At 35.6% G+C, this 17,226-nt stretch overlaps 1 protein-coding gene across 6 annotated transcripts in view; it reads right to left on the bottom strand.

Annotated features, from left to right (window-relative positions):
• Window positions 1-17,226, bottom strand: part of ROBO2 (roundabout guidance receptor 2) — a 647,901-nt gene that overhangs the window by 575,939 nt on the left and 54,736 nt on the right. For all 6 annotated transcript variants that reach the window (XM_043893217.1, XM_043893216.1, XM_043893218.1 and 3 more), the window contains exon 2: window positions 4,009-4,335. In XM_043893217.1, coding sequence (XP_043749152.1) covers window positions 4,009-4,335 — 327 coding nt within the window. The remainder of the gene's footprint in view (window positions 1-4,008; window positions 4,336-17,226) is intronic.

The raw sequence follows: 17,226 nt of genomic DNA, 5'->3' as shown, positions 1-17,226 counted from the left end.
GATACCCCATCACAGACGGTAATAGTGCAGAAGTTGGAATACCCTGCTGTGGTTCCCTCAAACCCAATTCAGAGCTGAACTCTTGAAAGAACAAGCACTTCTCATGTGCCACTCCAACTTCACCTCCTACTTATTCTTCAGCTGCTGTACTTTCTTTCCAACCCTGGAGCCCACAGATACTTTTAATTAGACCACCCTGCAGCATTTGCATTGCCAAATACTTCTCTTTCTTAAAATTATTTGCTTATTTTTCTTGTCACTCCATTCCTCATATTCCATCACCTCAATACCTTCTCTAAGCCTCCTGCACTAGAATCCTTTCCTTTGCCTGCCATTAATGTTAGGGTTCCAAACACGGGAAGTGATCTCAGGTCTTATCAACCATTCCCTACAAAGAGCTTGCCTGGGCATTCACAACCACGGCTATCTACTCCCACGGCTTCAACTTCCATCTGGGAAAGACCTCTCAACTCCAGGAGCTCTTTACTTAATGGAACATGGCATATTTTTACCTTGCTATTATTTCATTGGTATGTCAAACAATGCAACCACACTGACTGCACTATGCTATTCCCACAAGAGCTATTTCTCCTGTATCTGCCATCCCTTTGTATCGCAGGTATTGTAATACACCTAGTCACTCCACCAAAAACATCTGGGAATTACCTTTATCTCCCAAACCAATCACAAAGTGATACAGTTTGTAAATATGATTCAAACTATTTCCTTCTTTCCATCCTCACTGTTTCATACAATTTAAAATCTAACATATACTTTTCTCTGAATGATTTTATAGCTTCTAACTCCACTCTGACTTCAATCTCCATCACTTTAACCTAATCTTCAATTTTCTTTCTAACATTCTCCTTTTACGTAGCAAAAAGTCTAGATTTTATGATTTACCACATGACTAACTTATGCTGCCCACCAACCTCATATCAAGCTACCTTCAGTTCTCCAAATACATAGTGTTTTCAGGCTTCCATTCTTTCCTTTAACAGACTTATAAATAGATGTGCCATAATTGAGCGATTATGTTGTATCCTAAAATATGAAGGCCAGACATTTATATGACCCATGATGGTTCCTATCATTTTATAAAAATATACCTTGGTTATCAATAGTACTGACAAATCACAATGCTTTGACCTAGATTTCCATATTAACACATTTTATGAAACACACAAGGAAAGGAAGAATACTGATGAGCTAATGTGAAAAGGATGAGCAGCATATAAATGGATATTATTTGATCTCGTGTTGCCTCAAATGGCATGAACTGTTGACAGGGCATTAGAAGAAAGAATTTTATTCACTAGCTGAATCCAATTTAGAACCCATCTTGTTTTCCCCCTCTAAGTCAGAAGCATTTTTTAGCATTCCTCAAAGCTGACTGATTTAAAAAATAAAGAAAAATGCTACTTCCACATTACATGAAAAAAAAAATCATGGTTTAAAATTTTCCTTCTCAAACAGTTTGATTCATTATTAATGATGCAACTAGGAAAGAGAGAAATCCTTTCAGTTAAATAAAAGTGCAAGGTGCATGTGTGTTAGAAACAATTTTAAGAAAGATAAGGCTCAGAAAACAAAATAAGTTTATAGCTGCCCAAAAAAAAAAGTGACTGGCTGATTTATATAAAATTTAATGTTAAGAAGAAAGTTAGTTAAGGATTAAAAATATAGTTATTTGCTTAAAATAAATAAGCTAACAGGATACATAGTACAACACAGGGACTATAGCCCATATTTTAGAACAACTATAAGTGAAATTTAACCTTTAAAAATTGTAAATCACTATGTGGTACACCTAAAATGGCTATAATATTGCACATCAACTACACTTCAATTTAATAAGTAAAAAGCATTATTTGCTATTGAGTAGATAAAAGAAAACTTTTAATTAAAATTTTTTTTTATATAAAATGAGCCAGATGTCATTTGACTGTTTTCCAAATATGGCATAATTGTCTAAAACTGAAAATTAGAACAAACGTGGCCTGATCCTGAATTCCCCTTTAACTTATGGTGAGAGTCTTGGTCACCCAACCATCAGGGGTTTCATTCTATTTATAAAAGGAAAAAAACAGTGCCTGTTACACCTACTATAAAGGGATCCTGTGGGGAGAAAAGTCAATAGAACTGACATTGAAATATTTTGATATGTTTGAAATGTTCCAGAAATAAGATAATTCAAAACAAAAATAAGCAGTTAGGAATATTTGCTTTCTTGAGGTTTTGGGTGTATATATATCATATCTCACTAAACTGCTTTTAAACTAACTGCTTTTAAAAGAAAGTTATAAAAATGAAATTACTTAGCTTGTTGTTGTCGTTTTAGTAGCTAAGTCATGTCCAACTCTTTTGCAATGGTCTATAACCCGCCAGGGGATTTCACAGGCAAGAATACTGGAGTGGGTTGTCATTTCCTTCTCCTGGGGATCTCCCTGATCCAGGGATCTAACCTGATCTGGTACAAAATGGCATTGCTAGCAAAAGTTCTAATGCTTATATCTCAAAGTACAAGTACTTCACAGAATAAATTAGGGTTTTAGAATTAGTGTAGTGTTTTCCTATTGAACTTACACATTTCAAGCATGGAGCAGGTTCCAGATTTCCTAGCACAAACCATAAATCTAAATACTGGATGCTTAAGAGCAAAAACTTTCATTGAGACAGCTGAGTAAGAAATTGTATGATTTTGTTTACTAAAAGATGCTTTCATATATAAAGATAATGATATATTGTTGAGTATTTCAATATGTATATATACAAGTTTTATAATCATGTGATACCATATAGCCTGTGAGTATAGTATCAGTTAATTGTAGACATGAGCCCATGAAATATTATATCCATTATATTCCAGCTATGTAAAGGAAAAAAAAAGACTCATGCATTCTGAAATATTTCAGTCATCTTATCTATGAACACCCACTGGTACATGCAAGAAGTTGAAAAGCACAAAATTTTTTGAAACTCAATTACTGCCATCTTATTCACAAATAATTCTTGATAAAATATTTCTTCAAAATAGAGAATACCAAAATTATATGATGCTGTTTAAATTTTGACACCAAATCCTCACGTATAAACCAGAAAACAAATCTAATGTATTGTGAAATTTGTTTGGGAAAACCTTTCGAAAAATAAAGGTATGGAATCAATGGTCAAATAGATGCAAAGTCTTGATATATTGATTTACTAGTGTTATTTGGGCTACATGATTAATAAATAAATATAATCTTAAGTGTCAAAGGCAGGACAAATCATTAGCTATTACTGATTATAAAATCTGAGCGAGATCTTCCTGTATATGAACATTTTGACTATAAACAGAAATCACTTCTCTTCTCTAGTGCATATTTTATAAAAAACAATATAATTGCTTTTGTTAGTATATTTTCCCCTACATGCCTTGGGGCATCTCTGAACTTACCCTGGAAGCAAAAGAGTTAATATAACCTAAAGAGTATATTCATTTTAAAGCTGCCCAATAAAAATTAGATATAAAAAATAATATGTATAAATATATTAAAATAGGTACATATAAACAGAACAGAAATAGGTACAATAATGAATTTATGGCTTATATATGATTCCATGTTACACATAAACTCTTTAACATTGCCCATCATAATGCCTGATTATATCTCTCATTAAAAATTCAAATTTAAAATATGATCAGCATCATTGCCACCTTGCTTTAATATAATAATATAACACCCATACTCTTTCAATATATTGGGATGGCCAAAAATTTGTTCAGGTTTCTGTATGCTATAATGGAAAAATCCAAACAAACTTTTTGGCCAGCTCAATAAATAATTCTATTGCAACACCTTGGCTATACATTATTTTGATGAGCTTTCTCTGGAGAAAGCACAGTAAAATTAGTCAGTGTTGACTTTTATTCTTTAGGTATTAAGCACCCATGGGAACAAATCAAAGCTTACTAAAAATAAATCAAAGTGCATGCCATTTGTGAGATTCATTAAGTTTACTTACATGCCACTTCCAGAGATGCATTTCGACTCACTGCTTCACCAAGATAGTTCCTTGCAACACACACGTAGCTTCCTTCATCAGGTTTACTTCTGCGCCCATGCACAATGCGTAAGAAGAATAAGGATCCGCTGGGCAGAAGCATCCTATGGGACCGGGGATCATCCTTGTCAGTTTCCACCCGCTCACCATCCTTGTACCACTCAATGGTGGGCGTTGGCCGGCCCTCGGCCTTACAGTTCAAAGTAGTGGGCTCTCCCTTAGAGACAATGACATCGGAGGGGTGCTCCACGATCCTCGGGGGAAAGTCTTCCTGGCGAAGACGAGATCCTGCAAAACATGACAAAATGAACACAAGCTTTAAGATTTCCTTATCTATAGCTTTTGTTTCACTTGGGTTCACACTGATGAAATTAAACTATTCAATCATTCAAAATGCACTTACTACCATTTTATTTATGCTTCAGTCTTTTGTTCTTTATGCATCTTGTAAGTCACCCCACGTTCCTTGTGGAACAAGACAATATAGCAATAAATTAATATTTCAATTTTAATGAGTTGAGTTTAACACGTTCCATGAGTCATTCCAAACAAAAGTAAAAACAGCATGAAGTTTTCTTTTGAAACCAGTAAAATGGAAAGGATACTAAGATGAGTCAGGTTAATTTCCTGTTCTCAAAGGGCTTACTATTTACTGAAGGAGAAAGTCAAGTGGGGAAGTACCTAGAATATACACGTACAAGCCATTTATCACGCTAGCATTGTGCTATCAGAGCTAACACAATAAAAGACCGGAACATTATATACAAACAATAACTAACTGCATTCAACAGACAAGGAAGAAGTTTAATGACATAAATTGCCCACGACTGTGAAAGAAGTAAGCAGTAGAGGAAGGATTTGACCCTAGGTATCTCTGACTGAGGAACTCAAGCTAAATCACTATGCTGAAATAAGTGTTGCATGGCAGTCCAAGAAATGCATTATAGGAGAAGATCTAGAAAAGTAATCTCAACTTTAATTAGAGCATAGTAAGAGGTTGCCCCCCCAAAACGGTAGCATTTAAATTGGATTATAAAGACAACCCACAGGATGGGAGAAAATATGTACAAATTAAGCAAGTGACAAGAGATTAATCTCCACAATATACAAACAGTTCATTTAGCTCAATATCAAAAAACAATTGTGACCCTATGGACTGAAGCCCGCCTGGCTCCTCCATCCATGGGATTTTCCAGGCAAGAAAACTGGAGTGGGTTGCCATTTCCTTCTCCAGAAAAATGGGTAGAATCCCTATATAGACATTTTTCCAAGGAAGATATATAGATGGCCAGTAAATTTTTCCAAAGAAGATATACAGATGGCCAATAAATACATGAAAAGCTGCTCAACATCACTAATTATTAGAGAAATGCAAATCAAAATTACAATGAGATATCACCTCACATCAATCAGAATGGCTATCATCAAAATAGCTACAAATGATAAATGCTGACGTGGGTGTGGAGAAAAGGGAAACCTCTTACACAGATGGTGGGAATGTAAACTGATACAGCCACTATGGAGAAGTGTGAAAGTTCCTCCAAAACTAAAAGCAGAACGACTGTATGACCCAGCAATCCCATGCCTAGACATATACCCAGAGAAAACATTAATTTAAAAATACACATGCACCTCAGCGTTCATTCCAACACTATGTACAATGGCTAGGACATGGAAGCAACCTAAATGTCCATCAGCAGAGGAATGCATAAAGATATGGCACATATATCCAAAGGAATATTACTCAGTTGTAAAAAAAGAATGAAACTGTGTCACTGGTGGAGAAGTGGATGGACCTAAAGACTGTCATACAGAGTGAAGTTAAGTCAAAAAGGGAAAGACAAATATCATATATTAACATATATATGTGGAATCTAGAAAAATGGTACAGATAATCTTATTTGAAAAGCAGAGCGACAAAGATGTACAAAACAAATCAATATCAAGAGGGAAAGGGTGTGGTTGAATTGGGAGATTGGCATTAACATAAATACATTACTATAAATAAAACAGATTACTAACAAGAACCTACTGTATAGCATAGGGAACTCTAATCTGTGTTCTGTGGTGACCTAAATAGAAAGGAAATCCAAAAAAGAGGGGATATATGTATATGGAAACATGACTCACTTTGTTGTATAGCAGAAACTGACATACCAGTGTAAAGCAACTGTACTCCAATAAAAATAAACACTAAAAATAAAAAATAAATTGGGTTGTGAAGAATGAAAATAGTATGTCAACAGAAGGAGAAAGACATTCACACTGGAGAAGCAGCATGAGCAAAAGGACAGAGAAATGAGAGTACATGCATAATACATTTCATAATCAGAGAGGACCTTAAAGTGGAAGGTGAGGGTGAAAGGTGGTCATGTGGCCAAAGACAACAGGCCTTAAGATAACATGATACGGAATGTGACTTTTAGTCTATATGGCTCACTAATTTCAAGGAGGCAGTGACATGACCAACTGTGTATTAGAAAGATTCTTCAGTTAGGGAGGCAAAAAGACAGGTGAGAGTTACCTCAATATCCCAGAGAACAATAAAAAAGAACCTGACATTTAGAAACAACACTTAATGTAGAAAAATGGAGGAAAATATAAGGTACATCGTAAAATAAACACTTGACAGAATTTGGTATTCCATATGGTAAGAAAGAGTGACAGGTACCAATCTCCTTCCTTTGACTACAGGACCATCAAAAGTTAGAAGAAATAGGAAGAGAAGGACCCATTTGGTATTTTAAGATGAAAATTTTGCATAGTGTATTGTTTTGAATATTTTAATTTATAAAGTGTCAAAAGTCATTATTTGTGGAAAGTTTCCACCAGCTGCTGCAAATAATCCCAAAGGAAATGGTGAGAGAAATCTGTCTGGAGATGTAACGATAATCTAGATATAAGCTTTTGAAAGTTAGCTCTTACAATTTTCAAACCAATCATCTAATATTAGCACATTTCTTCTCAATAAACCAAAGTAAGATGTACTCATCAGTGTTATTCCAGTTTACTTTCAATATTAATTTGAAATTTGTATTTTAATTTAATAAAGGGAATTTAATTTGGTAGTGAATGAAACCTTTCCTTTTCTGAAGAGGATTAACTTTTAAAGGTTGCTGATTACCACTTGTTATCTCATCAGATTCTAGAAGGAACTTACACAGTACAAGTACTAGGTATTTAAAGCAAGAGTAAATTACAGTGCACGGGACAAAATTAAAAAAAAAAAGGAACAACAGAGACTCGAAGCATTTAAAAATGGACAGAGAATCACATCCTGAATCACAATAATAAAGAAAGTTATAGACTGTAAGTACTAAGGCCCTAACGTCTTGCTGGGTGGTGCTAGTGGTAATGAACCAGCCTGCCAATTGCAAGAGAACCTGCATCTCCATGTTTTAGACTGCTAATTTACTACATCTAATAGTTCACTGCCTTATTAGGTAGTTGGCATGGATAAGGTCTGAATGGGACTTGAAATATACTAACACATTAAATAAAATACAAGATAATAGACTAATAAGAGAACTAGAGGCATAACATCTAAACAACTTAGCAATAGAATTTAGAATCCAGCATGCCCAGTAAGCTCTCAGAGAATTTTATTCACTTATTACTATAACATATGTAACCTATTCCAGGGCTGTCACATTTAGGTATTTTTCTAGTAACTTTACTGCTATAAAAAATTCAAAATCTTAAATCTAAGAGTTGAAATTATCAAACAATGGAAAGAAATTATAGGAGAAAACTTTTTATGACTTGAGTTTGTCAAAACCTTCATGAATATGACACCAAAATCATATGAAACAAAAATATCTGTCCTTGAAAAAATGATTTGAAAAAGGAAAAACAACCCACAGAATCAAAAAATAAATTTGCAAATCATATGCCTGATAGAAGACTTATGTCTAGAATATATAAAGAGCTCTTACAACTCAATAAAAGTGTAAATAACCAAATTTTTTAAGTGGACAAAAGATTTGAAAAGACATTCATCCCAAAAAGATAAACAAAAGGCCAATGAGCACATGAAAAGATGTTCAATGCTGTATGTGTCAAATGCAAATCAAGACCACGAGATATACTTCACATTCACTAGGATGGCAATAATCCAAAAAATGTAAAATGAAAAGTACTGTCAGGAATGTTGAAAAATTCAGTGTCTCATATATTGCTGGTAGGAATGCAAAATGGTTCAACCACTTTGAAAAACTATCCGGAGTTCCTCAAAAAGTTTTGGAATTAACATATGACCCAGCAATGCCACTGCCTGGCACATCAGTTCAGTTCAGTTCAGTTCAGTCGCTCAGTCGTGTCCGACTCTGTGACCCCACGAACCGCAGCACGCCAGGCCTCCCTGTCCATCACCAACTCCCGGAGTTTACTCAAACTCATGCCCATCGAGTCGGTGATGCCATCCAACCATCTCATCCTCTGTCATCCCCTTCTCCTCCTGCCCCCAATCCCTCCCAGCATCAGGGTCTTTTCCAATGAGTCAACTCTTCACATGAGGTGGCCAAAGTACTGGAGTTTCAGCCTCAGCATCATATACACATAACCCAAGAGAAATGAAACCTTATACCCACACAAAAACCTTTTAATGTACTGTAATATTCATCGCAGCATTATTCATAATAATTTTTTTTAAATGGAAAGAACCCAAATGTCCCTTAAGAGATGATTGGATAAATAAATGTTACATATCCACATAATGGAATATTATTTCACAGTAAAAATGAATGAAATACTGATAAACATTATAACATAAGTGAACCCTGAAAGTATTATGCTAAGTGAAAGAAGCTAGTCACAAAATGATTCCACTTACAAAAATACCCAGAATAGTTAAATTCATAGAAACAAAAAGGTCTGTGGTTGTCTAGGGTAGGAAATAGGGACAAGAGGTGAAGGGGGACTAGAGAATCTTTGGGGAGTGATGAAAATATTCTAAAATTGATAATGGTGATGGTTGGAAAGCTCCATGAAAATAATAAAAACTATTATATGCTTTAAATGAGTAAAGTATGTATGGATAGTATCTCAATAAAGTAGTTTTTAAAAAGTCATACATAAAGGCACTGTGAGAAAATTTAATACAAGGCATTGTAACAATTCAGGTTCACTCTGACCAACAGTTGGGTTATTTTCCTCATTTACAGTTTTACATTTTAAATGTAATCACCAGGCCAGCAATAACCAATAGGGCATAAAATAAAAGTAAAAGGTCTTATAAGTCAGATAGGTTGATTGACAGACATGTAAGTAGGGAGATAGATAAGTAGACAGAATTGGAAATATGCAAAAACATTGTTGTGGTTTAGTCACTCAGTTGAGACTTGATTCTTTTGCCACGCCGTGGACTGTAGCCCACCAGGCTCCCCTGTCCATGGGATTTCTCAGGCAAGCATACTGTGGGTTGCATTTCCTTCTCCAGGAGATCTTCCAAGGATATAAACCTGCATTTCCTTCATTGTCAGACTGTTTACCACTGAGCAACCAGGGAAGCCCAAGACACAGCTTCAGTGTAAATTTTAAGATGTTCTTAAATATGAGGGAATTAATTTGGAACTCTCTTCAATTTAGACATTACACAACTATAGAAGTGACCTATAAGATGAATAAGCCTTAGATAGGTCTGTGAATTCTTTTGAAATTGTGCATAAAACCGGGTATTTTTTTTCTTTTTTTTTTTTTTGTGGGCAGGAGGGAGAGGTGGCTAGAGGGACAGCAGCATTCACTAAATTTTCAGAGAGGTGTGAGGCTTTAAAATAATGAAGAATCACTAAAGTACTATGACCAAAACAACCCCATTATTTGTTTAAAATACAAAAACAAAAATAGCTGAGTTGTCAGCTAGTCACTGGGGATTAAAAACTGAACAGTAGAGGGGGCTGTTCATTACATGAAATGCTATTAGCCTCTAAAGCTTTGGTATCCAAGGGCAGAACAGAAACACAGGATGCCCAGCCTAACCCCAGACCCAGAGCATCAGAATCTACATTTTAACAAGATTTCCTGGCAATGCATATGTGCGTTAAAGTTTGAGAAGCACTGCTCTAAACAGTTTTAATATGGTCTTGAGCTAAGGATGATTTAACATGTCTTAACCTGTTGCTTAGGAAAAAAAAAAAAAAAGAGGAGAAACAAAGAAAAAAGAAGCAGAAGGTGAAGGAAGAAAGAGACCGTGTATTGTCTACAAAGTCTGAAATACTGCGATCTGATTCTCTGCAGAAAAAGCTTACCAATCCCACTCTAGAGCACCTGTTTACTAATTTCCAATAATAACTTTATTTTTTATACAGGACTATAGGACTTTTTTCTCCAGATTTCACATAAAAAAAAAAAAACTTAAACAGAGGAAAAAAACACCTTGCTCATGTCATGGGAAATATTCAGGATCTCTACTAGTCAGACAGCTAAGCACTGTGTCAGAATTGCTATCTGCAATTCTAACTTTGCTTGCAATAAACAGCAAGTCTGAACATCCTTTTAGATGTCAGTTATGAATTGTGCAATAAAATAGCCAAGTTTTAATTTGTATTCAACAGTTCTTAACTATTATAAAGACATAGAAAATGAGTCACAAGTCACTATAGGTTAGTGTCCAAATGTTTATTTTTACCGTATAAGCAAGCAAGCTAAACAATAGTGAAATGACTTGTCCATAACTGAACAGCTGGTACAGGCAGAATTAGAACTCCAGGCCTTTCATCTAAAATGTAATAGGCTTTTGAAAATGCTGAAGTTTAAGTGAAGCATGCACATGACAATGTGACTAATTGCGAAACCCCTTCTAAAACTCATTTTAATAAAATGAGTCAAATAAATGACTCCAGTGGCAATATAAGGACCTCCCAGGTGGTACAGTGGTAAAGAATCCGCCTGCCAATGCAGAAAATGTGGGTTCAATCCCTGGGTTGGGAAGATCCCCTGGAGAAGGAAATGGCAACCCATTCCAGTGTTCTTGCCTGGGGAATCCCAGGGACAGAGGAGCCTGGCGGGCTACAGTCCACGGGGTCGCAAAGAGTCCAACACAACTGAGTGACTGAGCATGAACGCAGTGGCAATACAGCCAGAGACCATCTTGCTCTTTCAGAGCGTGATTCTCAGACTCTTGGTATCAAAATCACCTGGGATATTTCTTTAAAGTGGAGATTCGTGGTCTCTACAGTGAGAAGAATGCACCAGGAGCTACAAGTGGAAGGGTCTGAGACGCTGCAGTTATACCATGCCTACTAGAAGTGCATGTACTTAGACCTAGCTAGATGCAAGCACTCCACAGAAATATCAAATTAGTAAACTGAACAAACATACATCTTTGAGTAATCTTCTAAGCACCCAAATTTACATAATGGATTATTTCTGCTTCTCAGAGACTCTCAAACAATGATTTTGCAATGATTTCAGTAAAAATTGTTAGTAAAAAACAAATTTAATAGTTTATTAGCACTTTAAACTTTGAAGAATTAAAAGTAAAAAAAATCATTCATTCATGAATAGATTTAAAATGAATTTAGTCAAAAACCACTCATTTGCAGTGAGTGCAATAGAACTATGTCTTCAGAAGTGATTTCAATTATATAATAAAATAAAGGAGGACAAAGCACTTAGGACACTTTTGATTCCACTTCTTGTATCTGAAAGTAAACTGCTTCTGCCTCCTTATTCAATTGGAATATAATATTTCTTGGCTCTAAGCTGTACTTTTCATTCATATACTCAATAGCTATATCTAGTTAAGCAACACTTTTCAAACTTATCTGAATTTTCCCTCCAATAACATTTCTGTGCAGTGGCTATTTTTCTTAAAAACATATATTATAATGTGTGGCAGCTGTGCCTCAGATGGTAAAGAATTCTCCTGCAATGCAGGAGAGCCGGGTTTGATCCATTGGTTGAGAAGATGCCCTGGAGAAGGAAATGGCTACCCACTCCAGTACCCTTGCCTGGAGAATCCCACGGACAGAAGAGCTTGGTGGGCTAGATAGAATCCACAGGGTCTCAAAGAGTCAGACATGACTGAGTGACTAACATTTTTACTTGCATAAAAGTATGTTTTAACAAACTATTTAAAAAAAACAGTAAAAAAAAAGAGAGGTGGTATGGTAGGATTAAAGGAATGGATTATTGACCAGCAAATATTTATGCCTCACTTTTACCAGATACAAATCAGATGACCAATGTCCCACGATTTGGTTTAGATGATTAAAAGGAATCACACATACAGATGTAGTAAGCATCCAGTGTATCTTATATTTCTCTTCTATAAACTAGTACAGATGTTCTTTCCAAAACATGACCCTTAAAATGAATCACATTGACAAGTATCTCTTTTCTGAGGTCGCTCTTATGGTAATTTTTTCTGCATGGTAAATTTTAGCTAGACCAGGCTGATCACTTTACACTAGATTTCAAAAGGATTAAAGCTGTTACTGGTTTCCATTTTACCAAAATAAACCCTATTCAAAATTTTCTCCACAGAAAGAAACATATCTCAGTACCATTACTAATGCTATCCACATTGATCAGTGAGCTAATCAAGTCTGTACTTAGAACTTCACTGTCCTTGAATTTTTCCTGATGATAAAGTTCCAGTGTACTTCCCTTGTGAGAGAGGGGAAATACAAAAGGGATATAAAAAAACTCTTTTTCCTATGATGTGATAAGATGTGGTGAGAAAGCTTATGTTTGGGAAACACAAAGACTGTTTTATCCATTTGAACCTTATTAAGACTCTCTCAGGAGATGATCTAATTTGGCAATGAACTAAAGACATAAAATTCTTGTTTCTTCTGGAATCACAGCAGTGCTTAAAAAAAAAAGTTTAAACTAGAAAAGATATCAAAATTAAATTGAGACCAATAAATACTACTTATTACAAAAATTCTAAATGACTTTTAATGTCATAAAACTAAAGAGCCACGGGTATGAAAGGGAATTAACAAAGATTGAAGACAATTTCTTCTCAAACTTGGCAGCCTTAACCCTGAAAGTTTCAGTTGTACATTATGGCATCTAGTATCATCCCCATGTACCCAGTCTTCCAGGTTCAACGAGGTGACACGCTGAGCTACCAGAGACCCTCTCTGTCCCAAATCCCATTTTACAGTTGAGAAGGAGGGAAAAGCTACAGAAACAATAATCAAAGTTTCTTTCTCCAAACCTGAGACTAGAATACTTTGCCTCAGCTGTGAGTCCATGCTTTTCTATTTCTTCTCTATCACTCTTCCTTCTTCCCATATTTTGGATAAGTCTAAAATAGAAAGTCTACAATGACATATCACCTCATACCAGTGAGAATGGCCATCATCGAAAAATCTACAAACAGGAAATACTGGAGAGGATGTGGAAAAAAGGGAACCCTCTTGCACTGTTGGTGGAGATGTAAACTGATACAGCCACTATGGAGATCTGTATGGAGATTCCTTAAAAACAAGGAATAAAACTACCATATGACCCATCAATCCCACTACTGGGCATCAGTTCACTTCAGTTCAGTTCAGTCGCTCAGTCATGTTTGACTCTTTGCAACCCCATGAATCACAGCACGCCAGGCCTCCCTGTCCATCACCAACTCCCGGAGTTTACTCAAACTCATGCCCATTGAGTCGGTGATGCCATCCAGCCATCTCATCCTCTGTCATCCCCTTCTCCTCCTGCCCCTAATCCCTCCCAGCATCAGGGTCTTTTCCAATGAGTCAACTCTTCACATGAGGTGGCCAAAGTATTGGAGTTTCAGCTTCAGCATCAGTCCTTCCAATGAACACCCAGGACTTATCTACTTCAGGATGGACTGGTTGGATCTCCTTGCAGTCCAAGGGACTCTCAAGAGTCTTCTCCACCACCACAGTTCAAAAGCATCAATTTTTCAGCGCTCAGCTTTCTTCACAGTCCAACTCTCACATCACTACTGGGCATAAACCCTGTGAAAATGGTAACTCAAAAAGACACACATACCCCAATGATCACTGCAGCACTATTTACAACAGCCAGGACATGGAAGCAACCTAAATGTCCATAGACAGATACATGGATAAAGAAGATATGATACAAAAAAAAAAAAAAAGAAGAAGAAGATATGATACATATAAACAATGGAATATTACTTGGTCATAAAAAAGAATGAATTTGAGTCAATGGAACTGAGATGGATGAACCTAGAGCCTGTTACACAGAGTGAAGTTAAGTCAGGAAAAAAAAAATAGTGCATGTTAACACATATATATGGAAACGAGAAAAATGGTACCAGTGATCCTATTTGCAGGGCAGGAATAGAGACACAGACAAAGAGAACAGACTTGTGGACACGGCAGGGGAAGGAGAAGATGGGATGAATGGAGAGAAGCACTGACATAGAAATTACCATATGTAAAACACATTGCTAATGGAAGCTGCAGTAGAATGGAAGCTAATGGGAGCTCAATCCAGGTGACAACCTAGAGAGGTGGGGCAAGGGGAGGGTGGGAGGGAGGTTCAAGAGAGAGGGGCTATATGTATACTCAAGGCTGATTCATGCTCTTGTATGGCAGGAACCAACACAACATTGTAAAGCAGTTATCCTCCAATTAAAAATAAATTTTAAAAAAATAGAAAAAAATATGAAAGTCTAAAATAAAAAGTCTCAGCCTTTCCCTGATGGTCCAGTGGCTCAGACCCCATGCTCCCAATGCAGGCGGCCCGGGTTCCATCCCTGGTCAGGGAACTAGACCCCACATTCCACAACTAAAGAGTCCATATGCCACAACTAAAACCCAGCATGGCCAAATAAATAGATAAATATTTTTTAAAAAATAAATTAAAAAGTACTACATTTCTGTTATTGGGTTTTTTTTTATTTGTTTTAGTTTGCTTTGCTTTTTTTTTTCCTTGTCATTGTGTCATTAGGGATGTGACCTTAAGTAAGTTACCTAAATTTCTTTATGGTACCATTTCTTCAGCCCAAAACGGAGGCAGCTAGAAGAGCAAACTGCGACAAGTTCATTGTTTTATGACATGATTACACTCTTTATGACTGTCACATCATAATGGACATACCCATAAGAAAAGATAATAGGTAGCAATTTAAATTTACTACCACAGAGCACATTTTTAAAGATACACACTATAGATTAATGTTCACACTTTTAATAAAAGTAGAGATTGGAAATGTTTGCCCATCATAGGTGTTATGTCCACTATCAAAAAGCAATGGGTGTCAAAATGCTTTCTTAGAGCACCCTCCAAAGGTTATCAATAATTTAAAAGCTTATGTTTAAAAAGCAGTTCATGTAACATCTGGCATTTCCTCTTAAATTTCTGTTAAATTTATTTACACTGCCAATAAATACACAGTGCTATAAATCATTTAAACCAAAGACCAACTGGCAAAGCATAGATACTTATCTTATAAGTAAATTGCCCATCAATTATTTAAAATATAAACTTGGTCAAAGATATTTAAAATTTCCTTCCTTATTCAGTGTGAATATTTGCTACTTCAGGATAAGGTAACTAAGGCTGACTTCATAAAACGTTTTCTCTGAATTTCACAATTGTATTTCAGGTTTTTCTGTATTCTTAGAAGATATTGCTGAAAATATTAAAAGTGGAACATGTATTCCCTCTCCTTCACCACCTCATGTTATTCAGTACCTTAATTACAAAGGTTTTGATTTATTATTGTAATTTTTCATTTTCTGGCTGCCTACATCCAGTGCACTGAGCCACTGACCTCTTTTGAGCAGGTGGGCCCAAATGACCAAAAACCAGAGGGAAGGCAGGACTAGTTTGGGTAAATCAGAAACAAAAGCAGAAAGCAATCAAAAGCAGGGGTTAAATACATGAGAATACCTATATAAAACTGAAGAGCAATTTTGAAACAACAAGTCTCTAAGTTTCCAGTAAGCTTATAGTAATGATTTCCTCCCGAGAAATAAAAAAATAATAATAATTTCCTACTTTATAAATTCATTTTCCAATAATTCAGTGAGGAGACAACATATTAACCTGGACATTCATCCAAAACGATTTCAAATCAATTTGTTACATCTTCCCACGGTTGAAGGCATTCTTTAAAGAGTGATTTGCCATCAAATCAGAGGTTTCCATGGGTTATGCAGATTTGCCTTATAGTGATAAAAACAATATTCCAGGAAGATATCTTTGAAATTTAGCTTCTTACTATCATATTTATATTTTCATGTGGTTTAAAATTGCATTTGGCTTTACAAAAGATGATGCAATGAAACAATCTCCAACCTCATTGAACTGTTTAAAAATGTTTAATTTTCTAAAGACCATCTGTATTTATTTGATGGAGACCATGAATGGGTTTCCAGAAAAAGACATTCTACTTACATAAACTCCTAATAGACTGATAACATTCTGGCCTTCTATTCTATTTCCTAAGCACTTATATTTAGAAAATTCAGTGGCAGTAGCATTCATCTTAGCAAATGCAGAGCCAAAGGTCCCAGTGTTACTGTCACGAACACCATTCCTACCAGCACTGATATTTTACACCTTTGCAAAACTTTGTTAAATATTTAGTTTCTGATAAATTTGCCTTAAACTCGACATAGCTTCCTCATATCTGAACTGTTTTATTTTAAAGTTAAATTGAGGTTCAATAAACATAGTTAAAATTGCAAAGTTCATTTACTTGATAGTCTACTAAGGATTTTTTAAACAGATTAGACAATGTTAATACCATCCAGAAATCTTCTTTGAAGAATAATGCTAAATCATTACTCCCAAAATTACAACTGTCTTAATACATAATGTCATATATATTAGCTGTATCATCTCAAAATCATATACACAATGATTGATTTAAGACTTGTTCACTTCTAATTGCCATCTGACTACCAAAGAATTTGGCCTAACATATGAATCTCATTGCACTATACCATTATCTTTTTAAAATATGGTTCTTAAAACATGGATTACCTTATGTGGAATAGAAGTAAAATATGGAATGGAGGATGACACCTCAGATATTGGGGGCAAAATTTTGTTTGCACGTATATATGTTTAAGAAATAATAAAGCATAACTTCGACAATTAATATAGATTCTCTGTCTTTAAAAGGAGTCTAACTTGCAATTGCTCTTGTCCAAAGGCAAGATAGCAGTATAAAACCAGGCAAGTTTCTTACCCTCGGCACACCTCGGTTTCCCTATCTATGAAACACTACAT

Source organism: Cervus elaphus, chromosome 31, assembly GCF_910594005.1.
Source record: "Cervus elaphus chromosome 31, mCerEla1.1, whole genome shotgun sequence".
Taxonomy (NCBI): Eukaryota; Metazoa; Chordata; class Mammalia; order Artiodactyla; family Cervidae; genus Cervus; species Cervus elaphus.
Note: the sequence above shows the minus strand (reverse complement) of the source record. Positions and strands in the feature narration are given on the sequence as shown.